The sequence below is a fragment of the Puntigrus tetrazona genome, chromosome 7 (assembly GCF_018831695.1).
Source record: "Puntigrus tetrazona isolate hp1 chromosome 7, ASM1883169v1, whole genome shotgun sequence".
NCBI lineage: Eukaryota > Metazoa > Chordata > Actinopteri > Cypriniformes > Cyprinidae > Puntigrus > Puntigrus tetrazona.
Window position 1 is genome coordinate 30,025,855 of NC_056705.1, and position 25,245 is coordinate 30,051,099.

The 25,245-nt window shown below is 39.3% G+C and overlaps 1 protein-coding gene across 2 annotated transcripts in view; it reads right to left on the minus strand.

Moving 5' to 3' along the window:
- The window catches only part of rbpjb (recombination signal binding protein for immunoglobulin kappa J region b), a 44,094-nt gene extending 19,166 nt beyond the window's left edge, over positions 1 to 24,928 (minus strand). The window contains exons 1-2 of one of the 2 annotated variants that reach the window (XM_043244678.1): positions 24,788 to 24,928; positions 1,928 to 1,966 (exon numbers count right to left, since the gene is read on the minus strand). In XM_043244678.1, the coding sequence (XP_043100613.1) occupies positions 1,928 to 1,966; positions 24,788 to 24,807 (59 nt within the window). In that variant the 5' untranslated portion in view covers positions 24,808 to 24,928. Of the gene's footprint in view, positions 1 to 1,927; positions 1,967 to 21,767; positions 21,944 to 24,787 lie in introns of those variants that run through there. The other variant, XM_043244677.1, reaches the window with a different exon arrangement.
- Positions 24,929 to 25,245: the final 317 nt, after the last annotated feature.

The following is a 25,245-nucleotide window of genomic DNA, read 5'->3' on the forward strand; positions in this document are numbered from 1 at the left end:
ATACGATGCCACCTGTGCAACAAATCCAGTCACGAAATTTCCTCGCTTCTAAATATTCCACTGTCATCTGTATTATAAGAATGTGGAAGCATTTGGGAACGACAGCAACTCAGCCCTGAAATGCTAGGCCACGTAAACTGACGGGGAGTGGGGTCAGCGGATGCTGAGGCACATAGTGAGAAGAGGTTGCCAGTCTATCGCTACAGGTGGCCTTCAGATTAGCTCAAGAACGGAGAGCAGAGAGCTTCATGGAATGGGTTTCCATGTACGAGCAGCTGCATCTAAGCCATACATCACCAAGTACAATGCAAAGTGTCGGATGCAGTGGTGTAAAGCACAACACCACTGGACTCTAGAGCTGCGGAGAAGGCGTTCTCTGGAGTGACGAATCACGCTTCTCCATCTGGAAATCTGATGGACCAGTCTGGATTTGGGGGTTGCCTGGAGAACGGTACTTGTCTGACTGCATTGGGCCAAGTGTAAAGTTTGGTGGAGGGGGCATTATGGTGTGGGGTTGTTTTTCTGTAGCTTAGTTCCAGTGAAAGGAACTCTGAATGCTTCAGCATACCAAGACATTTTGGACAATTCCATGCTCCCAACTTTGTGGGAACAGTTTGGAGCTGGTCCCTTCCTCTTCCCCTTCAAGGCCCATAAAGACATGGATGGTGTGGATGAACTTCTCGTCCAACATCAGTGTGTGACCTCATGAATGCGTTTCTGTAAGACTGGTCAAACATTCCCATAAACACACTCCTAAACCTTGTGGACATCCTTCCCAGAAGAGTCAAAGCTGATATAACTACAAAGGGTGGGCCGACCTCATATTGAACCCTATGGATTAGGAATGGGATGTCGCTTAAGTTCATATGCGAGTCAAGGCAGGTGAGCGAATACTTTTGGTAAAAAAGTGTATATATGTTACGCGTATATAGTAAACATTTACAGATAAATTAAATGAACAATTATACATGTAAATATTTTTTAAATATAAACAATATATATGTATATTAGGGGTGTAAAGGTTTGTGTATTGTGTATCGTACAATTCATTTTCCAAATCATAGTGATCATCCCTATCCCCTTGTTAGTGGAGACTGTGAGTGAACAGAGAACATGCGTGTCATTATTTAGTGGTTTGGAATACACTTGTCAAAGGGAGCGATGTCATTTCCTCATCATCTTCAGCTGGGATGCAACTAACACAGCACGATGTGCATCAGCAGGTGTCACTGTTTTGATGTCATAAATGTCTTTTTATTGTTGTAAACATAACTGTTGCAAATAAACATACATTTTATATTTGAAAATGTTTTTAAAACAGGCTAATATATAAAAACTAATATATGTATATATAAAAAAAAAAAAAAAAAAAAAGTACATTGTACATTGATGTTGTCATGCGATCGTTGTCATGGGAACATCCCATATAAATATGTATAAGGTATATATATATATATATGTGTGTTAATATTTTAAAAGTACACACACATACATGAACAACCAATCAAAAAAACCCCTAAAATGTCCTAATGTAAAAAACAAACCCATTTAAATAAAATGTAATAATACATAATAATGTGACATGCAGGGAATTCTGGGAATGTCCCTTTTACCGTTTCATACCATGAATTACGTGATGAATCTCAGATTTTGAAAAGCATCAAAAAACAATCGATTGAAGGTATTTCACAGTAGAATTACATGTTCCATGGTGTCAAAACATTTCTAACTTTACACCGTATACGGTAAAGCCATTTACAGCACTTGCTTCAAAACGCCAACCTTTGTTTTAAAGTGAAAACTTTAAATAATTCCGCTGCGGTCACTGTAATTCACAGATTTTGCATGCAAAAAAGTAGGCCATACCGGAGCGAGGCCTTTCTCAGCCTGTTTGTTTGCTATTAGCAAGTGAAGGTGATAAACGTACCTCGTCAGGCGCTGTGGTTGAGGGCGCTCCCCAAACTTCCTGTAAAGAGAGAAAAACACTTTAGCAAAAAAAAAAAAAAAAAAAAACAACAACCGCAATAAAAACAAAAAGATCATTTAACGCTCAGAAGAATCGGAGGGCACACCTGTGTACTATACTGTACCACATACACAAGCCCGTTTCCCATCACTCAACAAGGGCCAAACACATCCACGCACTCAAATGTGCCGCGACGGGCAAACACACGCACCTGCCCGCTATTTGAGATTAGCAGGCGTGCAGCTGTTGCAGTGACCTTGTGAGAGCACACTCACACGACCGTGTGTACAAACACACACAGGTGGCCAAACTAAACCACTTTCCCATTCCGATTACATCCACCAGGCTAATTATCACAGGAAAGCCGTCTAACGGCGCGGTTTAGCGATACCTGCTGCCAAACACGCGTCGTTTTCCCTTTGACGGGGATTTAAAGGAATGTTCCGGGTTAAACGCGAGTTAAACTCTCGCCACAGATGCTGTTGATTACCGCAGCCCTCGCTTTGGAAAAACAAGCAGAAATCACATTTACGGTAATAAACGTAGCTATAAGGGAAGCCTACGAGGAGAGGCGTTCTCTGGGACAAACGTTCAAATGTACGAAGCTTTCGAAGTGGTCCCGTGTTAATCAGCGGAGTGCGATTAAATTGCTTGCTAATTTTTAACGATTGCTGATCCGATATGTAAACTTGTACCAAACAACACAGAACGTGACTATTTGTAGAGAGCAAACTTTACTTTACTTCAAAAAGTAAACTACAAAAACTACAAATATGCAAACATAAATGTTTGACGCTACTCGAAATACAAAAGTTTGCATTACTGTAAACATATATATATATATTTCTTTTTACAAAATGAATAACTTTTCAATTGACAGACACAATCAATAAAGCTTAATCAGATCTGAACCCATTACTTTAAATGAAGTCCGATGATGGCCTCGCATTCCCTCAGACGTGATATTTCACGTCAAGCAGACAAAGCCTTGTTTCTCCTAAATGTCACAGTGAATTGTAGAGTAACAGATCATCAGAGTACAGTAATGTTTAACACTGATTGGATGGTTTCACTTAAGCTTGTGACCTCAGACGGCAAATAATGAAAACCGTTGCCTCATTTCAGAAGAACCTGAAGGCCTGTCATGACCCCTTCTGTTTGAAGCTGTTTCTATAGAGACCTCACAACTGTTATTACTTGAAATCTAACCGAATGACTACAGTGCCCAAGACAACACTGGCCCGGGTCCAATTAGTTAAGGCAATCCCAGAATGCATTGCGAAGAGCTTAGTGGGGGAAAAAAAACGATCCTACTCAAAACCGAAAAATATTAATGTATCAAATAAATACATTTTTTTAAAAAAAGCACTACAAACTGATGTGAAAAAATATGTACAATTGTATCAGCACAGGCCTGCTCTTTATTGTTTAAAAACGAGGTTTTTTTTCCAGTATCTCGCCATTAGTTTGTGAAGAGTGTGTTTTAGTAAAGCAAACACAGGCCACAGGAGCTGTGCTGGAGGGTTGTGCCCGTGGCATAGTCTTTACGGTACAGCCGATCCCCAGGGGTCCGCCCTAAACTGACAGCAGCCTTGAGGCCAAAGCTGAGAGGAGACAGAGACTGTGGAGGGTTTAAAATAGAAGAAGAGAGAAAAATCGATGGCTGAAGCTTCCTGATCCAACCCCGCTGAACCTGAGGGAGTTACAGGAAGATCTCAAATCAAGTCACGCTGCCAATGCCACGAGACCGGAGAAGACCACCGCAGATTGAGAGAGAGAGGACACTACAATAACAATAGCTGAAGAAAAATATGTTTCTCTGTAAAAGAGCCGTGTACAGGAAAAACAATGCACTATAAAATAGTAACAGTACACTTTAGTACAAGGGCCAATTCTCACTATTAACTATAGCTTATTAGCTTGCCTATACATATTGGCTGTTTATTAGTACTTATAAAGAACATTTTCTGCATGACCGTATTCTACATCCTTACCCAATACCAAATACCTTACTAACCTAACTATTAAGAAGCAGATTAAGGGGTTTTTCAGCTAAAAGTTGTAGTTAATGGTTTGTTAATGGAGAGAATCAGACCTTAAAAGAAATGGGACTATTAGTTGTTTTTTTTTACTTTCCTTTATATTGTGATAACAATTGATTTTCCAAGTTATTAAGCAACAGCATTATTTTTCCAGCGGAATGTAATAACTTAAAAACAGCCGTTTTTTTAGCAAACACATCCACGGCAACTAGAATTATACTACCGTCCAAAAGTCTGAAGTGAGCATGATTTTATTTATATTAAAGACATTAATACTTTTAAAAAAGAAAGAGCTAATAAAATCGATTAAAAAGTAACAGCAAATACATATATTTTATTTTGCTACACAATTTCGATTTTAAATAAATGCCTTCAAAATGACAAGTTATTTATCAAAGAAAATTTTCCACAAAATAGCACACAGATTAAAATGATTTCTGAAGGATAATGTGGCTATGAAGAGTATGGCTGCTGAAAAGTCAGTGCTGTAATCACATATTTTAAATTAAAATTTTAATATTTTAAAACAATTTTAAATTGTAATCATATTTCGCAGGATTATGCTATTTTTTATTTTTAGCTTCTTTATTTTTTTCTCTCTTTTTTTCAAAAACATTAAAAGAATCTGCAGAATTTGTAAGCAATGTTGCATATGTATATTTCCACATCAGTCTATATTTTAATACAGTGTCTTCAGCGATCAGCCAAGTGAATTGATTAAATGCACGGAAATGACAACTTAAATTAAACATGAAACAGTATCCATAAAGCTTGCAAAAGTTCCCTTCCTAAAGCGCTCTACTTATTAAAACATTTGTATTCACTAGAAAGAACAGAATGAAAGAAGTGGTAACGGCTTTAGTTGCCTCCAGGCTTAAATGTGTTAATCGTGGCAGCCATAATTGTAATCTCATTTAACAGACAATTAATTGATTAGCCCTACTTTCGAGATTCTTTAAGAAAAAAAAAAAGAAAAAAAAAAAAGAGATTTGTTGGAAACTCATCTTGGTAACATTCTCACTTGAAGCACAAGTGCAAGCCTGCAAACTTGTAACAACTTGACTGAATTCCCGTATCCTGACTCGACAATTGCTACGCTGTAATACATAATCAGAGAAATTAGCTGTCTTATTTACTTGTAGAAAAACAGCAAAGCTTGTTCTCAAGTCTGGTAGAACACAAAAGGTCATTGCACTTTAATGAGCGAGGGAACATTGGGGGAAAAAAGGGAGGGGAAGAGTTGAAAAAGACGACAGACAGGGCTGGAATTAGGGGAAGGGATGAGGCACGTGTGGGGGAGAAGAGGAAGATAAGAAAGAGACAAAAAAGCAATTAAAAGAGAAAAAAAAAAGAGCAAAAAAGAGGATCACGGGCTCTACGGAAAGATAAAATAGAAAAGAAAGAAAGCGAGTGAGTGTGTGTGCATGTGTGCACTAGTAGAATAATTATAGAGCTGTAGATCAATAAGGTTCCCACAGTGAAGTGCTGATGTTTGAGAGGATAATGGATACCAGCTCGCTTCAAGCACATGCTGCTACTACACAAACCCCACAATCAGGGGCCCATCTGGGGCCACAGCTCTGCTGGCCAACACCAGCCGCCTGCCCTGGATCTCCAATACAGAGCTCAATTAATAGGGATTTTTCTTTTGGCGCTCTCTTCTTCCCTTTCTGCTCACCTCACCACAGGAAAGAATCATTTCTATAACTATCGGAAAAGCATGTTAATATACTTTTAATGAAGCATTGTTTGTCTTTACCCCATAAACAAAAATTGCTTTTAGATATGCTACGACAAGCTGGACATTTAACAGATATAATGTAACGTCATATTCTCTCAAAAAAACACTCAGATGTTGTAAATTCCATAAACAAAGAAACAGCAAACACGTGGACTTAAATGCGAATTCTCAATAAACTTGGTTCTATTTACACCTCATTTTTTACATTGCATAAACTCAGTGTTAAACTTCAAAAGCCCTTTTGTTGGAGACCACGCAATTTTAAGAAATGCTCCTCATATCTACCACCTAATGTTTTTTTGGTGCCATTATCTTGTTGTACATCAGCAGAACTCACAAAACAACCTTCAGAACTTTGCAAAGCACAAAAATAGCTGCACATGATCAACAGGATGAACGTAAGATCACTGGAACACAGTAGCATAAGAACCGGCCCTTTTTGTCAAGCGCTCTGAAGCTCTGTTACACCGGCCCTGGGCCGTCAGGCCATTCTTACTCCGAAACGACACTTTCCCTTCCCGTCAAATGATTTCAATTCCACTTTTATATTAAACATGCACCAACCAAACACAAGCGAGGTGTTCGCGTTCATCCAAACCGCTGCATCGCGCTCCATTGCATTTTCACGGCATTACAATCAACATAAAACACTATTCGCCGCGCATTTTGCTTTCATAATATAAACAAAATGTAAGGCATGGCTTGATTTCATCCACTGGGAAGTGCCTGATTGATGAAAAGTAGGCGCTGCTTATCAGAACAGAGCCAGATATGCACGAGGGACGTGGAAGCTTAAGGTCAGGTTCACCCTTGAGAGCATCTAGATGTATCCCAGAAGTAATGCGTCTGAATAAATCTATCATTATTTGCTACTGTTGCTGTAAACTTTATGACTTAAGTGCAAACTCGAGGAAAAGGAATAGCAAAAGACATTTCAGTTATTACATTCTTGATGGAAGATTACAAAGAATACCTTTCGAATAACATAAATCTAAGACAAGGAATGTTTTTTTTTGCGACAGCAATTGAGCCCATTTCAATTTCACGTTGATTTTAAAGTTGCATTTGTATTTGCATTTATTAAGGATGAAATATTTTACTCGATCTGTACTTGTATCGATCAGATAGTATATTAAATTCGGTTCACTCTTACTGCAGTTGTTTTTGACATGAACATTCATGAGGACTGTTTGTTCAATCAGACAATTCAGGTTTCGAAATACTACAAGAAAAAAAAAAAAGCGATTGCGTTGAAGGAAAAAAAACGCATGCTCACTTTCACAACTTTTCCACTCCAAATGCATAACTCATTTTACATATCAGCAAAGGCTCGTTCCGCGTGCAGGCAAAATACGGCCAATCGGTGGAAGAATCAGGCGCTGTTAGAGTTTTATATCTGAAACATTGTGGTGCACCTGCTATAAAAACTGTTACACTCTGAACAAAAGCCAATATCAGTGTGGAAGCTACTTCCCTTAACTGACATAAAGCGATGCCTATTTGATATTTTTGTGACATGTGTGCTGGATGAATGAAAACGAGGCTAATCACGCGCTTAGACAAAAAAAAAAGTAAACATAATTGAACAAAGTCTTCTGGTTATTCGGATCTGATGCAGAAGAAAAAAGAAAGACTACTACAAGCCAAAGAGACTTTTAATTGGCTACAAGACCAAACATGAAGGCTGTGCAAGTCAATCAAATCGAGATCCCACCACATGTCAGGACGCTGGAAAAAGAGCCGTCACAAGAGAGCGCGGAGCGAGCGAGAGATGCGAAGTGTGAAGAAAGTGCGAGCGATAGAGAGATACAAATTCGTCGAAAAACCACCAGCGTTTCTTTGAAGTCTTCTCACAGAGAGAAGTTAAAAGTTGAGCGCGTTTAGAGATGCGCCGAACGAGACAGTCAAGTCAAATAAACGAAACGCCGCTAATTCAGCTCACTGAAACTCTACCCGACACGCCTCGAGTCAATCAGAACGCGAAACAATGACAGGACGCCCAGATTTTATTGTTTTGGAGCGTATTTACATTCATTTGATCCTGAGGAAAATATGAGGCCGCGTGTGACTCAAGTGATGGCTATTCCATTTCACTGGCGTTGTGAGGAAATGTTTTTTTCAGCTCGTAAAAAGAGAGTGATTAAAAATGAAAAAAAGTCCCCAGATTTCAACTGGAGTCTTATCCTATTTACTCAGTGAGGTCATGCGGTAAGATAGCTCTCTCTCTCTCTCTCTCTCTCTCCAGCTCTGCCACTATCTATCTGACTCGACCCGTGGCTGTTTCTTTGTATCCATCCTCATGGGACTGACTGACAGTTTAGAGCTTCACACACTTCAGAACCAAGACAGTAACTGAGACACAGGGTGAGCCGAGCACCAATTCAAATCATTTTCGGCTTTCAATAGCATTCCCCTGAGACATGCTGATCGTGGGCCTGTGTCAAGACAAGATCACAAAAATAGTATTAAATTCTCCTAGATCGTCTGAAAAAAAACAAGCATATTATACTCTCCAGGTTTACACAGAGGGTGGAAATGGTCATTAAAAGGAACAGTTCACGCAAAAATTTATATATATATATTTTTTTTTTAATGTAAAATGGTTTGTTTATTCATTGGATCAGATTTGAAAAGACGTCGCATTACATTTTGCTTTCCAATGCATCCTCTGTAGTGAATGGGTGCCGTCAGAATGAGAGTGCAAACAGCTGATAAAACATTGAGAAATAACCCACAAGCGACTGACATGACCATAAATCCAGTCCATCAGTTAACATCTTGTGAGGTGAAAAGTTGCATGTTTGTAAAAGACAGAGATTTGATGAGAGAGGACTATTCCTTTTTTTTTTGTTTTGTTTACTGGAGTAACTGCTATTATTGATTATTTCACCAAGAAGCGACAATTTAAAGTTCGTGATGAATGCGTTTCCTTTAAACGCACAGTTTTTCCCACTTCGCGAAATGTTAATTTGTTGACTAGAGTTGGGTTGTGAGTTACTCAAGATGTTTATATCATCTGTTTGGACTCTCGTTCTGATGGCGCCCATTCACTTTACATTCAGACGGCACCTAATCACTTCAGGGCATCCGAGCAAGTAATGTAAAGCTAAACTGCAAAGTCATGATAAAATGAATTTAGGAACATCTTTACCTGCATGTTATGGCATAAATCTGATTGTAACGGTTTACTGAAAAAGGCAAAAAACCATTTACTCGAACACATGATATTATAACGCTTTGGTTAAAAATGATCAATTAAAAGAAGTAAACGCATACGTGGGTGCATTTTAATATGCATGAACAAAATAAGAGTGAATTTTCATTTCATGACGAATTTTATAATTGAGGAGGTGTGATGGGGCGGCGGGAGAATACAAGCAAAGCAAAGAAAAACCTATTAAGTTAAAGAAGAATGATGCTGGTGACATTTCCCCTTTCAAATGCCTGCAAGCGGAGCTCAATAGAGGAAAAGGAAGTGCTGTCAGAATTGTTTTTAATGTGTTTTTCTGCATGTTATCCATTTTTTGCTTCCTTCCCTCCATCCTTCCGCTCCTTTCACTCCTGTCTGTTCCATGGAGAAGTTCCTCTCTTACTCAAGGTCGACTGAATCAATGAAGTAACGCTCACTGCGCTGCTAGTCGACAACACATGCGACATTTCTTCAGTCTGTGGGTTATTTTGCTTACCTTACTTAAGCAAATGTGAGTCAACAGGTGATTCTTGTGTAACCTACATAGATAAGAAATATAGGTCACCTTTGAGCTTAACACTGAACAGAGGAGTAGTGTAAGTTTACAGCGTATGCATTTTAAACTTTGATCTTGGAATGATCAACCGCAATGTCAACAAATACCAATTTTTTTTTCTAATGAAATAATCGGTCTGACCAAAGATATCAGATCGTGCCTTGCACTGCAAAGGCCACTACTGCAATGTTAATACGAAGAATAAAAAAACAATAAAATCTTGTTCTCACATAAATAATCAAACTAAAACACACGTATTTTGGCAATACTCTGTTTAAAGCCTTATGCGTAATGCATTTTAAATTAAACCTCGTAAAGCACCTTATAATGCATTGGTCAATCTCAAGAATAATTCTAACAAGAGTTAATACGTTACATTATCAATGCATTATGCGTTTTAAATTTGGTCGTAGTTATTCAAGATATAGCCTAACACATTGCACGTCACGAATAATCATAATCCCATATACCCTTTCAATAACCCTTTACAACGCATTATACACACAATCAAAATTGATATTATGAGTCGTGACATTTTTGCTCTGATGGTATTTGACAGAGCTGCCGACTTAATGTATCCCAAGGTCGTTGACCTTTTTAAAAACCCTCCTCGGAGTCGTGATAGCTGCCGACGAGCTAAGTGTCTTTATTAAGTAGTGCAAAAGTATTGACTCCCTGTTTTCCGAAAGGAAGTGAGGATGATGTAATGGTTTCATCAGCCAGAGCAGCAGGGAGGGTATTTCTTACATCAATACAGAGTAAATCAGTCCTCAGTGGGGATTTTAATTTAGACTCTGCAGGCGGCCGCAGACTTCACTGCAGCATGATGGATGCGCCTGGAGCAAAATTTTCAGAGAAGGAAATGATAATTGACCACAAGACACTAATACAAAATAGGACACATTGTTCATCCGATCACAACAGAACATTACTCAAAAAAATGTCAGGCTAGATATTAAAATAATTAGGCAATTCCCATTTTACAAAAGCATTATTCTATTAAATCTGAAAAATCTTCCGGAAAACCTGTGGATTGCGCTGCCTAAAGACACACCGAGAGAGAAAACTCAAGATCAAGCTATGCTTGGAAACGTCTCATTTAGTAGATTGTTTTTGGACTTCCCCAGACAGCCTCATGACAGCATGAATGACAGCTGAGCATTTTTTCCCTTGTCTCTGAAAAAAACCACACGCCACAGTGACAGAAATGGGAACTGAGATTCCTTAACCAACTGAAATCTACAGACGAGCGAATGTGTAAAACCTGAAGCAACAAATGCACGCAAGCAGACACGTCTATTAAAAAAAAATACATCGCCTCTTTCCCTCATAAAGCACGATGTGGTTGAAGAACAGAAGAGAAATTACTTCCGATCAGATTCTGTCACGATCAACAGGGGATTTTTACACCTTCTTACCGCATTGTTAGTGATCACATAACCATCACGAAAAGGCAGAGCGTCAATGACCTCCGATACTCGCGTGGAAATGAGTGTGCAAACCCAACCTGATAGGAATCCGATCGATCGAGGCACATGACCTAACCGGGTTTTCGTACAGAAACATTTACAGCCACTCACATGTCCATTAATAGAATTACTTGTGACACTTTCCCCAACCGGTACTGAGAAAAGCCAGAAAAACAGAACTGCCAAATGTTATCTTATAACTAAGAGTATTTCTCAGTTTTGTCTACTCCAAACATGTCATAATCCTTCCACTGATGTGCGAGGAACGACTAACACGCTCAAACAAGCACACTGTAAATCACAGAACATGATGTTGAAACCACGTTTCTCAAGAGCATCGACCTTCTACAACCTTTTACTTTCCCTCCCTCTTGTATCCTATTTGTATTTACAGTTTTTTTCTAAATGATTTGTGATTTATCCTCCATCCATTTCATCTGGTCCCTCTTGGAAGCTAGCGATATTTTACATCCTCTTATAACGCTTACGTTAGTTAATATGGTGTCTTGCTGACTTAAAATATTACGTTTGTATTTGAATTAAAATATACATTATGAATAAAGAACTTTGTTTTATCTGACCAATGCAATTGTGGTTCACCAAAAAAAGAGAGAGAGAGAGAGAAAAACCGTAAACATCCCAAAAAGAGAAAAAGTACAGCATATGACTGTGTTGACGGTATAAAAGTGTTTCTGTATCTGGCACTCATCTCCCTAACAAAACAAGAGCAACAACTGCACATCGGTATGGGTAGCTGCAGGGCCACAGGCTGTGACATCATCAAAAACAGACAGGAGAGGATTAAAAGTGCTGCAGATAACATTTCAACGCCTGAGGCATCCTCTAACTGAGCTACCCACTGTTATCGCGGCTCTATTCACAGTGTAGATGTGCATAGTTCAGGAGAAAAGAGAAGTCCTCAAGTTATTCCCAAAGGAATTAGTCACAAGATGTGCAAGATCTATATTCTGCGGTGCTTTGTTAAAAGGTTGTGCAATGTGTGGTACTGGTAATTATAAAAAAAAAACCTGAAGAACTGAAAAAAAACTACCTTCGCTAAAAGGAAGGGGGAAAAAAAACACTATGGAATTTATGTGCACTTTAAATATCAGTTGTGTGTGTTTGATTTTAACTGTCTTCATGCAGGTTTCCTCAAACACTCGAATCTGTTAAGACCCAAGTTGACAAGATGTCGAAGTGCGCAAACAAACGGGACCACTTTTCTTGAAAAGTACTGTGAGCCTAAAGTGAGCTGTTTCCACGTGTGCTATGAATCCTCCCTCTCCGTTTAAACAAGCAGCATCGGCTCATGTGGGTTCTTGCTCATCTCTCTCAATTCTTGATTGAAGTATTCTGGTTCCAACAAGTAGGGCTGAGCACAAAATTCCATGTCATCCACTTTCGCACTGACATCTTCGGCCATTGTTACTTGTACACTGTAGGCTTTAAACGTTGACACAGCTGACGGATGCGCTTACTTTGTATGTGAGCATGCATCACTACGCTCCAGACAGTCATGAATGCACAGTGAACCATTTGGACCAGGCTCTGGGTTCAAGGTAATATTGCTGTAAATAATGTTTCTTGCACAGACTGATCCTTTCGCTTCATAAGACCTGTATGATGAGGAGCTATTATAGGTATTAATTTGATCTTTGAAACCAGCAACCACAGACATTCAGTGTATGAAACGCCAATGACAGGAGCTTCACCTGAAACTCTTCAACTGGATTCGAGTAATCAAAAGCAAATTTTCATTTATGAATGAATTATTCATTCAAGCAGCTAAAGAATCTACATTTAGAGAAGTTATGCGCTGAAAAATAAAGTGGACAGTTAGCAAGTGGATGGTGATATTCTATTAAAATTATGGTAATAAAAAAGAAAAGTTACGTTATAATTATTGTTCTTGGAGTGAGCAGCCTTTTTTAGTAGACTTCGACACGGAGACAAAAAAATGACACCCTTCACCTTTAAGAAAATGAATTCCTCACTTAAAAAGCTAGCAAGCACTAACCACAGTAATGATTCATCTTTCACATTTAATTTATCTGATATGTGTATGCGTGTCTGTGTGTGTGTGTGTCCTGTCTATCACAAGGCCCTGCAGGGCAGACAGATAGATTTCTGAGATCTATCCCCGCGACTACATTTACAGAGTCTTCTTATTGAGAAATACCATCTTCCTGAAGTCACGGCAACAATAGTCACACCACACCAGCACTACTGGACAACCCGGAGTGCAGGCAGGACCAGAGGCGAACAACCCCCTTCTCCTGAGCTCTGACACTCAATACTTTCACCATAGAACCTGGCAATGCATTAAAACTTAACACATAATCCCATCTTATCAGAATTCATTTCCACTCTTCATTTTCAATTAAACACGCACGCCGCTATAACTCGATGCCACATGCTGAAATAAATATGACGAAGGCCGAAGCATAATACCAGTGGTGTACCACATCCCAGCAGCGAAGCGCGTCGTGAATCATCTCCGTTCACCGTTAGGTCCTATAAAGACCACCTTCAAGTCAGGTTGAACATATGGATTAACTTTACCTTTTATAGCGGCACCAACCATTAGTTCATTCAGAATTAATGTGCTGTTAACGGAGTTAGCCGAGAGGAAGAAGTTAGTTAACGCTCAATTGGGGCTTTGATTTCCTTTCTACCAAGTCATTACACGATGCGGAGAGCTGAAAGATATTAACTTGCGGAAGTCATCTGAGTCGAGTTAGCGGTTACCTCAAATTACCGAATTATGCTGACCTTTTGACAGCACCTAACAGCGAGCCGAGGGCTTTCCTGAATCATTCAGTATGTGCTTCTTATGCTAGGCTACAACGTTTGGTGAAACTTGTCACAGGGAGAGGCCCAAGCTGTGCCAACACGTATCGGCCCAGGAGCCAACCATCACATTAGTGAGGATACGAGACTCTGAACAAACACTCTCACAATCCTCCCAGTTTGCCAAGCCTCCGAGGAAATCTGGATTGCACATAAAGAAAGAAAAGGAACGGCAGAAGAAACCCAAGACTAAACGAGAATGAGAGAGGAAATGACAGGAAAGATCTAAAAAAGGGTTAACGGTGGTAAAACTGAACGACTGACCGTCAGTAAGCCAAACCCAACCATATGCTTTCCTTTAGTTGCTCCATACATACAGGAATAAAGTCCTCTTTGGTGGGACCAGTTCATCTGATTAATGTTATTTTGTCTGGGCAAGGCTGGCTCATACTGGGCAGTGCAGCAAGTGCCATGACTGGATAAGATCAATTTGACATGTGGCTGATCCGTTTGGAAGAATGCTGTGGTCAGCTCTGAAAATGGCTCATTAATTGATGGGTCAATAAGTGTCCACAATGAAGAAATGGAAAAATGTCTAAAAAAATAATAATTTAAAACATGTGTCAAGATCCTAGAAAACGTACTCCTTGCATTTGTATGTTTCATATGGTTTTGAAAAATATTCAATATAATGACTAAAAAACATCATGCAGTGAGACTATCACCAAAAATTTTCCATATAGCCTGTGTGTGTGTGTGTGTGTGAGTAGGCCTATATACAATTTTTTTTTACATTATACACCATTATTGCTCCACTTCTACAAAACATTTTAGAACCTGAATATATACTTTTAAACCTTGACTTTTAAGTTGGTTGTACTAAATTAATTCAGATTTTTAACCACATGATTTAATAAGCAGATTTCTTAAAATATTTTCTTATATCATATCATATCATAAGCATCATATCTAAACAAAGTCTTTGAAAAAAAAAAAAAAAAAAAAAAAAAAAGATTTTCAATGAAATATCCATGTTTATTATAAGTGATGATATTTATGTGCATTTATATGTCAAGTTTTAATTTCTTGGACCTCCAATGGAAGGACAGCAACAGTTGAGTCAAATACCTTAATATATTAATTTTATATTATTATAATTAATATTACACTCTAGGAATCACACCTGGCATTAAATAACCTTACCTTAAAATTTCAATGATTAAACTGTCTGATGACTTACTGACCTCATGAAGTCATGAGGGTCTAATAGAGGTATTATTATGCCAAACTATTACTACTACTACTAAAAAAATACAAAAAACCAAAAATAGCATTGTGTCACTGGTTGATTTAACAGGACATTCGGCTGATCCGTTTAGAATAATCCTGATGTCAATGTGACAACGCCTCATTTAATTGATAAGTCTCTGGCGTCACTCTTGTTAAAACTTAAGATGTTACATAATCGAAGTAGCAAGTGGAGGAGATCAAGTCATACGCGGGACCCTATTTTAAGAGAAGGGCGCTATTGAGACGTGGCCCTAATGCCTGCCCTTAAACGCCCCTGCCAATAGCACAAGGGAGGGGCATTCTGGAAGAGGAAAGGGAGGGCAGCTCTGGTTTGGTTGTTAGGATGGGCCGAGTTGGGTCGCCTCGGGCAAGGCGCATATGGCTGAGCCCAGAACGCCAGCTTTTTCTTTGACATGGGGATATTTTAATGACAGGGAAGGAGTCAAAGAAAACTTTCTCCCTCTTTCTCGTTCTGACCACTTCCAACATCAAGCAGAGCCCATACAATCTCCATATGGGACTTTCTGGAGAGCCGTTTCGCAGCTGGCCGTTCGCCTAAAACAATCGTTCTGATTCATGCGTGCACGCACACACACACACACACACACACACACACACACACACACACACACACACACACAGTCATCTGCACATGTGTGTACTTTTAGTTCATCTTAGACACACTAGAAGGAAAAAAAACAACAACATCCCCTTAAATGTCTGGCAGAGATGGTCTTGTTTGGCTTCAACCAGAGCTAAACCACACAAAGGGGAAGAATAGAAAAGGACACTGACGTCCTATCGGTATTGAGTCACAATGTATTTCCACCTTAAACGCACACTGGAGGGTTTTTTTTTTTGACTGGCAGCTGTATGCTGGCGTTCACATTCAGGATGTGAGTTTGTGCAAATACTGTGCTTGTGCTGCCGTGTAATGCTGGATTCGTTTTAATCCGAGTCCCACAACTAGCTGAAAGAAAATCACAGGCCTTACTCATCACTTAGTGAAAGCTTTTCAGCCAATGTAACTCTAATTGCAGGGGACTAAAACCCCTGAACAACCTGAGGTTAAGTGTCTACCTCCAAAGAATATTTACAACGCAGGAAACCGAAGAGATTTCCAATTCAGGGTTACCCTAACCTGGGCCTGAACCGGTGACCTTTCTTACTCGTGTTTCTTAATCATCTGGAGTATAGTTTCCCCATTTAAAACATGGAAGTGTCTTAAATGTCAGTTCTTCTTCATTTGATATTTCTAGTTTTAATTCTGACAGTGACAGTAATAGCGGACAGGATAGTGCATTAATGGGTAATGCAAGACATAACACATAGCCTAAAAAATAGGAAATGATCCGCTTGTGTCACTGAGAGACTAACAACTTCAGGGTGAGTAAAAGATAGCAACTGCCATTTTTGGGTGAACCATCTCTTTAAATGTTAGGATTTAAATGTCATAATCAATAAAACTAAAAATGCATCAAAACAGCAATACACTATCAGGAAAAAAGGTTGTTGTTTTTCACATAAGGACATATGTTATGTTCATCAAGGCAGCATTTATTTGATTAAAAATCCAGGGGGAAAATTTTATGTAAATTTAAAATGTAGGGACATACAGATCAGGTTTTTTTTTGTCCCCAATCAGTTACTGAATACTTAGTATCTGGCGATACCAAGTCCCTGTTTACAGAGTGTAAAAGTAATATATAATATACTATAATAATAAATTCCTCTATGTACACACTATATAAAGACACTGTAAACAGACCATGTGGTCAAAACTATAAATATGGAACATATTTTATGACATAAAATTTTTTGCAACTAATTGCAACATGGTTAAAAAGCAAATCTGAAGCAAGACACAACCCATAGCATCACGTTATGACTCAGACTGACAGCAGACAGAAGTAAATGCTAAATGGATGAATTTTTTTTATACAACGACTGTCTACTATACATCAAATGCACTAAACACAGAAGCTCAAACGTATGTGACATGCTGGTTCTCACACATGCACATTTCTTCTTGCTTTGCTTTTAATGGCAGATGAAAGAACACATTGAGTCTTTTTTTTTTTTTATTGGCAATTGGCAAATCTCCTTAAAGGCAACAAAGTCCTGCTGCATGACACCACCATGACAGCTGATGTAAAAAGGATCTGACCAAAAAATCGGTCCCGATTCAGATCCTTGAGGCATACCTAGTAAAACATAATTTATTCTAGTGATGGCAGAGCTGAATAAGTGTCACAAGATTCTTCTCAAATCATTCTTATATGCTAATTTGCTGATTTAAAAAAAATCTATTATTGACGGTAACAACGACCTTGTGACCTCTAGCAATGAAATCATTCTGAAAGTCAAAAGTTTGGCAAGTTTGGCTTCCTTTTAAAAACTTACTTATGCAATATAACCGGTCGATCTGTAATTCTATGCATCAGTGTCAGATCAGTTAATAGTGGGCTTGCTCATAGGGCACCAATGACATCAGACTTTTTGGTAATATTCTGCATGCATTTTGCATCTTCAAGTTGAGACTGCTGATCTGTAGGCTGAGCAACACAATAGTTGTTTCCACAGACAGATGTGAGGGAGAAAAAAATGACCTTAAGCTCACTTGTGATCTGTAGCAGGGTGAGAGGTTATAGGGTCCGATAGACAGGAAGGTGGTGATGTGTTGCCTACACATGACAGCTCTAACTCACTGTCTAGTTTCTCTGCGTGGTTGTATCAACAGAGGAAACGCACACATTCAGACCAACTCTTTGTTCCTCTTTCAACTTATTAGCTCTCTCTTTCCTTCATTCAACTCCAAATGTGACTGAAAGAACTCTTGAAGAGAACGATCCCACCAAATGTCATCCATCCTTCCTCCCTGACCTCATCTAACAAACGAGTGTCCAAACATATCCAAAAAAAAAAAGAGAGAAACATTAATAAATATAGAGGCATTATCCAATGTCTTTTTCTTCATACATGACTAATAATTTTTTATTATTTTATTTTTGTAGGGATGCAGCATAATGATATTTCAGTGCTGATAACAGAGCAGACGCATATGAAGAACCAACAAACAAAAGATTTTATTGCAGACAAATTCTGAGAAAGCATCCTCTGTAAACTGCATTCATTGCATTTTTGCTTATTTAATGGCAGATAAACAGGAAATGGCATATCTTCACTTATAGCAGATGGTCCCAATTAAATCTAACCGTAGCACAAGATGGTGTGCAGATCCTAAACTCATTTCAAAAAAATGTTTGGTTTATATGCACATTACTACTAAGATGAAAACAACACTACCTTTGTCAATAATAATAATAATAATAATAATAATAGCTACCTTTTATTGTCAAGTCCCTGTTCACCAACATCTGGATGTACTGAATTATATCAAAAGTGTCTCTTGCTCATTTGACTACCCTGTCAAGCAAAGCTTGTGTTTCTAATGGAATGACTGTGCAAGGTCATCCAGACCTTGCTATGTCACTCCCGTGCAGTCGACTTCCCAAGTGCCAGCCACTTCAAGTGTCTCTTGTCATCCACCTCAGATCCCCGAGGAACAGCGCTTAGCAGCCTAATAGATGTCCTTGTCCTGGAGAGATGCTGGCTGTGCAGGCTGTACTGCACAGACTCTCTAAGTAGCAGCAGTTTGGCCAAAAGACCGGACCTGGGCAGCAGCGGAACATCAAGGCACACAGAAATTGGATGACAAGCTTTTTTCTCCTTCTTTCTTCTCAAATGTTGGATCAAGATATGCATTTACCCTCCATATGGGGAAAAAAAGATTTTACACGCACGCGTTTTGTCAGACACCAATTTTTGGTGTCAGTAAGTTTTAAAGAAATGAATAAGCTAGTTTTACTCAGCAAAGACGCTTTACACTGAACAGTGAAGTGACAGTAAAGACTTATGCATTGCTAAAAAGAATCAAATCAAGTTATTAAAAACAATTTCTTCCCACTTGAAACCACCACAACTGTTTTTAACATTGATGATAATAAAAACGTTGAGTGTCAAATCAGAATATTATGATTTTTTTGTAAAAATGGAGAACAACTGCTGAAAAGTCATCTTCGTGATCACAGGAGTAAATAAATAAATAAATATATAATTTGTAAAAAATTGCCGTTTTACTATATCAAACAATTTATAAAAAATATTACTGTTTTACTATATTAAACATAAAAAACAGCCTTTGTGAACATAATGGATTTAAAATTTTTACATATTATTATATAGTATATTAGGTTACTGTTTCTAAAGTGATTTTATTTAAAATAAACAAAAAATCATTTCACATTAAAACAAATTACAAGCTATTTCTCACATTTTTTAACCAAAAAAAGCCCCCAGAAATTATTTATTCATCAGACAGATCAGACAGTCATTTTCTTTTATGGGCTACAAGTTCATTGAAGAAAATCTGAAATGAATCAACAAAAAGTCACTGTCGCTGTGTTCAATTACAGGGCACACTCTTAAAAACAGCTGGACCACTAGAGAATAAACACTGTCAATCAGTCACTCCACAGCGCTGAGGTCCTTCCCCAAGCCAAAACAAACAATTCATCAACGTGGGGCCATTTTCCTGTCATGGACAATCAGAGGGGTTTTTTTTCTGCCAAGCTTTGTTTCTTTTTCATACACAGGTTCACAGGTTCCCAGATACATTCAAGAGCATTTCACTGGCAATAAATAGGAATGTTTTCTGGATAAAAGCATAATCATCACAGGGTTCAACAAATACGGGCAAATTTAGTCAGAAATCAAATACGAAACAGTCAAGGCAATCACTTCCATGTTTTCTGAATGAAACATCCTGGATGTTTGAAAAAGAAAAAAAAAACTGCTGACAGTGAAGAAAGCAAAGTTCCCTTGGCTATGCTGTAATCACAACCAACCGGCCAGAGCAAGAATGAGGAAATTCAAGAATAAAAGGGCACCACAAACACCGTTGCACTCTCGGGCTCTCTTTACCTCATACATAATCCATGCCAAGGCAAACACAATGGGGGATTGGCTTTTTTTTTTTACCCAGTTTTTCATAAAACCACGGCAGCAATTTTTTGGCTCTGTATGAAAATGCCATTTTGATCCCTAAAGACAAAGCTAAGACCATTTAAAACATTCCAAGCTCACACAAGTAAATAACATTTCTTGTTCTCCTAGCGGGAGCTTGCCAATGAAATCAAGACCCTTTCTGGCAAGGAGATAAGCTTCTTACCAACGACATGTATCCGTAAGGCAACTGACCAGTCAATCAAAGAAGAATGTTTCCAATGGTTTGAAACAACTCCAAAGTCTAATTTAACCCTTCTAAGCTATTCGTTTGGAACGTACACTCCAGCTGGTGGCGTCTTCAGAGATCCCAGACAACAAAATGTAATTAAAGCAAATGTAATGTTATTCCGTTTATTAACGTCTATACTCTACATTTATACAGCTTTGGGAGGATTTGTGGTATTTTTTTATTCACCTTTAACAAGACCCACATATCTAGTTCCGTTCATGGAGATAACGTGGACCAATGTGCCATGGTTTAATGGGAGTTTTTTTTCTACACTTCTAAAATTTAGAATTTCAATCACAAATCTAAATTTCACCACCACCACTCTAGAGCATTTCTCAATGTCAATGTTTCCACATACGTATAGATCTTTTTACAAGTTTATTATTTAAGCTAGACTTCTGTGAAAACATTCTAAAATCAATGCTAATAAAAAAATGACTGGCAACGTTATCATTTTTTGCAATTATAACACACGATTACAGTCAAATCTGAATAGGGTGCTATATGTGTGTGTGTGTGTGTGTGTTGCGCACAATTTCTTCGCCGTCGTGGATTCGTTACGGTGTCTTCATTGTAGCGGATTTCTTTTTTGACAAATTATGTATGAACGAACCACTCGTGTCATGTCACTTTTTCATTTCTCATGAGTGGGTTTTGGGAGATTGGTTGCATGCACTGTAGACGTGAGAATGGGGTTGACGCTTCATTTTTGATTTTTCTGTTCCGCACTGTGGCTGATGTAGTCATTTCATCCGACAAACCAAAATAACAATAATAATTGTTTTCATTTCCAAATACATTTCAATGTAGGGTCAATGTACAGACGCGGATGTTTTGTTTTGTCAAGCTAGCAAGTGTTGATGACACGTCACAGTCTCGTGTAATTCAGATCAAAAATAATCATGTGTGTTCAAAAAGACCCCAAATAGCTTTGAAGGGTTAAACTGACCGCAAACCTTTTACACAGTCATCGGAAAGCATATAAGAGTCACTGAATGCAACTCATGGCAAAGCACCAGAACTGATGCTGGGTGCCATGCAGATTCTGAGCCAAGCTAAATGACTTCGAAATTTGCCATTTCATCCTCTAAGCTCCTGGTGTGACCGTTGAGGAAAGCCCCAACAGTCTCAGTCGCCTCAAATGACCGCGTTTTAAATCAGCGTTGGGCTTTGAGGGCTTTCTATTGCAAATAGATGCGAGAACGCATGAAATATACACGGGTGGTTGTTGCAAAAAAAAAAAATGATGCAACAGGCAAGTTTATTACACTGAGCGGAGAACTTCCTTTTTTCATTCTTTACGGTTTCAACCGACCAAAAATAGTTAGGCTTGGACCATAACAATGAAGGCAACTCTGCAAGAGGGTAAGAAAAACACGCGCCATCCAAACTAGGTAGCAACAACAAGCCTCTCTTTATTGGCTTACCTTTGCTCAGACACAAGGCAGGAAGCAAGAGCAGCAGGATGAGACAGCATGCATGCATGCTCTCTTTTATGCTACACACCGTCTCGTTTCTCCTCAGACAGGTCACCGAACGCCCCTCCGCTCTTCTTTTCTAACCCCTTTGCCGCCTTCTGAGCGTCGCAGAGCGTCTTGCCTGCATAATGGGTATTAGGGCAGGAGAGACGCCTCAGGGGAACGCTTCTTTCACGCACACACGCCTACCTGTTTATCAAGGCACACACCTTTCATTGTCCCAAGCGGACAGACTTTATTGTGTCATTATACACAACAGAAAAAGGCTGCGCTCCAAGTCTACGTCGCATATGCTTCAGCAAAAAAAAAAAAAAAAAAAAAAGAACAGACGGAGAAATTGGTCTGTGTAACGTTAAATAAAATCTCCTTCCCCCGGAGCACGATACAGGCTGCATTGTGCTGGAGGTGATTCATGCTTTCATCATTCAAGGTGATGCTGGGATTGTTTTTCCTCCACACGCTAGAGATCTTTCTTAAACCAAGGAACTGACAAATAGATTTTTTTTTTTTGTATATGCACCGAGGTAACCTTTCCAAAAGCAATAAAAATAGCACCAACAATTACAAAAATACATCCCGCAAAACAATGCTATATTGTCAATGACCTAATGATATCATTTATTCCTAAAAACATTTCATCCATCAAATAGATTCGAATTTTTTTTAACAATCAATTCACATTGGACATATCTAAATATATAAGCTGCATATCTTAGATAGACACAAAGATAAAAATGAAATCACAATCATATATATCAGTTTTAAAGAAAATATGTAATTACTTTAATGATTACAACACTATATTTAACCAATCGAAACTGTTTGAAGGAGATACACCGATGCGGTTGTTGATAGCAGGTGTAAACAGGGATTTAGAAGGATCACTCATGCTTTGCGCTGAACGAACGACTTCTTGTGTTACCGCACCGGACTCTCTGCCATTAGGCGAGCACCGGCCTCACAAGAGAAGCCCAAGATTTGTCAGGTCAACCAGGGTGCAATGCACAAAAGACTGTGCAGTGAACTGTAAAAGGCCAGCCACACTCTAATCGCTCCAGCCACTGGCATGATGATGCCCTCACACATGCTAACGATCACGCCATCTCTAATTTCATTGGTGGACATCAGCTGGACAGGTGGCCAGTCAACCAGTCGTTGGCTTCCCTGTCAAAACAGCGGCAGTTCAGGTCCGCTGGAAAGCCCCCAAATAAACAGTCTGCCGCCACCCCCACCCCTCGCCAAAAAAAGGAAGAGAGAAAAAAAAAACCCAGCCAGGGGATGTCTGTCACCTCGTTGGCTGTGTGAAAAGATGCCGAAAGGTATCGGAGATTGTCTAGTTATGAATTTCAACTGTTACTGTACCCTGGCTGTATATATTATATAGGCGGTTATAATTTCACAAAATGTAAACGTAAATATAAAAAGGAACGATAACAAATTAATGATTTATTTAAGAAGGATTAAGGATTTGAGATCTCTAAATGCGTCTGCTTTCTACACCATTAGCGTTAGAATCGCAAAACAAAATAATACTGATTCTTTTCAAACTAGTCTCGCAAATACTCCCCATCTGTCATTTAAGTATTGTTTTGAAAATGACATCTTTCATACTTTTTTTTTTTTAGGCAAATGAACACAACACAGGTTAAAGGGTACGAACAGCCAAAGACTTAAAGTTTTATGATGAACGGAAAAAAAGCTTTTAAAATCCTGCTAATTATATTAGAAAAGTCCAAAAAGAGTCAAAAAATATCACGCAACCGAAAATATCACAAAATGATAAAAGTAGTGCACACTTAAAACAACCCTCGTTTTTTGGTAAGGCTGGCCTTTATTTACAGAGGATTTTGTCAATTTAAGTGGGAGGAAAGTACATATTATGGGGTATTAGAAATATGATGGGTCTTTTAATGAATCGTTCAAAAAGTTACCAGAGCGAATCATTTTAAAGAATCGTTTACTGAATCAGAGCAGTCACTGAATAAATAATCAGTGAACTACAAGTTACTTAAAGTGATGCAAGTTACGTCTCAAAACGAAATAACCGTACTTTATCACCAACTCGTTCTGCGCAGTCACGTATTTGCAGAATGCGATGTTTAATTGAATCGCATAAACGTTTCGGTATACCGATATTCTATTTAATAATTTAGGGACGGACAGGACACCTCCCGCCAGAGGCACGCTATTTAGTCGGAGACGCTGCCATAATCACACGTCGGCGAGCATCGAGAGTGGCACAAGCAAAATAATGCCGTGCTAGAAATTCATTCTCGAAAGGCTCCGATTCCCCGACGTTTTCCATGCTTCTTTTTCCAAATGTCCTTAGTTGCACTTGCCATTAAATAATCATTCGTCTGCACCGAGTGAGCGACAGCGGAGCCAGCGGCTCTGTTTGGTAAACAACACTTCACAATCGAGCACATTTCCCTGCAGACAATCAATAAAACACATCTGACCGCCGACAAAGCGACAGAAGCATACGTTCAGACGGAAGGTGTTTTCCACTCCAATCCCAAACGAAACAAAGCCACTGTACTGCATTACTACAGCCATACAATGTGCCTCTTCACCATGTGTGCCGGGGACAATCCGTTAATGGGGCTTTCCCTACACAGAGAGCTTCTTTATTTGGCGTTTTCAAAAAATTCCAATTATATTTCGGGATCCTGCGCGGTTAGAAAGTCAAAACAAAACGGTCCGGTTGGCCCTCAACTCCCCGTGCAAGCGCACCGCGGCGAAGGACTCTATGCAACAACCTCACAACACACGCGCACTACATTCAAAATATAAAAACACACACTCCGCGTGCTCTTGCGAACAAGCCGAGCGCCGAGATCCGCGGCACGCAGTCGGCACGCGTGCAGAAAGGAAAAGAAACCCGCCATGTTTTCATTAAAGCCGCTCGAACGCGAGAAAGTGTGCGAGAGCAGCTGAACTCCTGCAGCAGTCCCGAATCTCAGACTTACCCTGTCACAACAGGCGCCATCTTCCACAAACTCTCACCAAAACTCCAAGACTCGCGAGATCCTCTCTCCCAGACCCTACCAGCCGCCGAGACAACAGAAGCAGACTGGAGACCGAAGGAGCGAGGGAGAGAGAGAAAGGGGGCGGGTGACGAGGACAGAGCGAGGGGGGCAGGGTGAGTGAAAGAAAAGGGCAGACACCACAACAACAGGCGTGGGAAACTCTTATGATCTCGCGAGAGGAGGAAAACTCTCACCATACGGCTGAGTGAGCGAGGCTCGTGGCCTCGCGAGATTGGTGCGAAGCGCCGCGGACGTATGTTTTACAGTGCCGAAGCAGTGTTTACCCGCTCATAAATAACCTCCGCAGGCGGAATTGGCAAGACGTTTTGACGTTGAAGCTTGAGATTTCCCAGGCTCCGGTCTGATAGTCGTGGAGCTTGTTATCAAACCATTAAAAT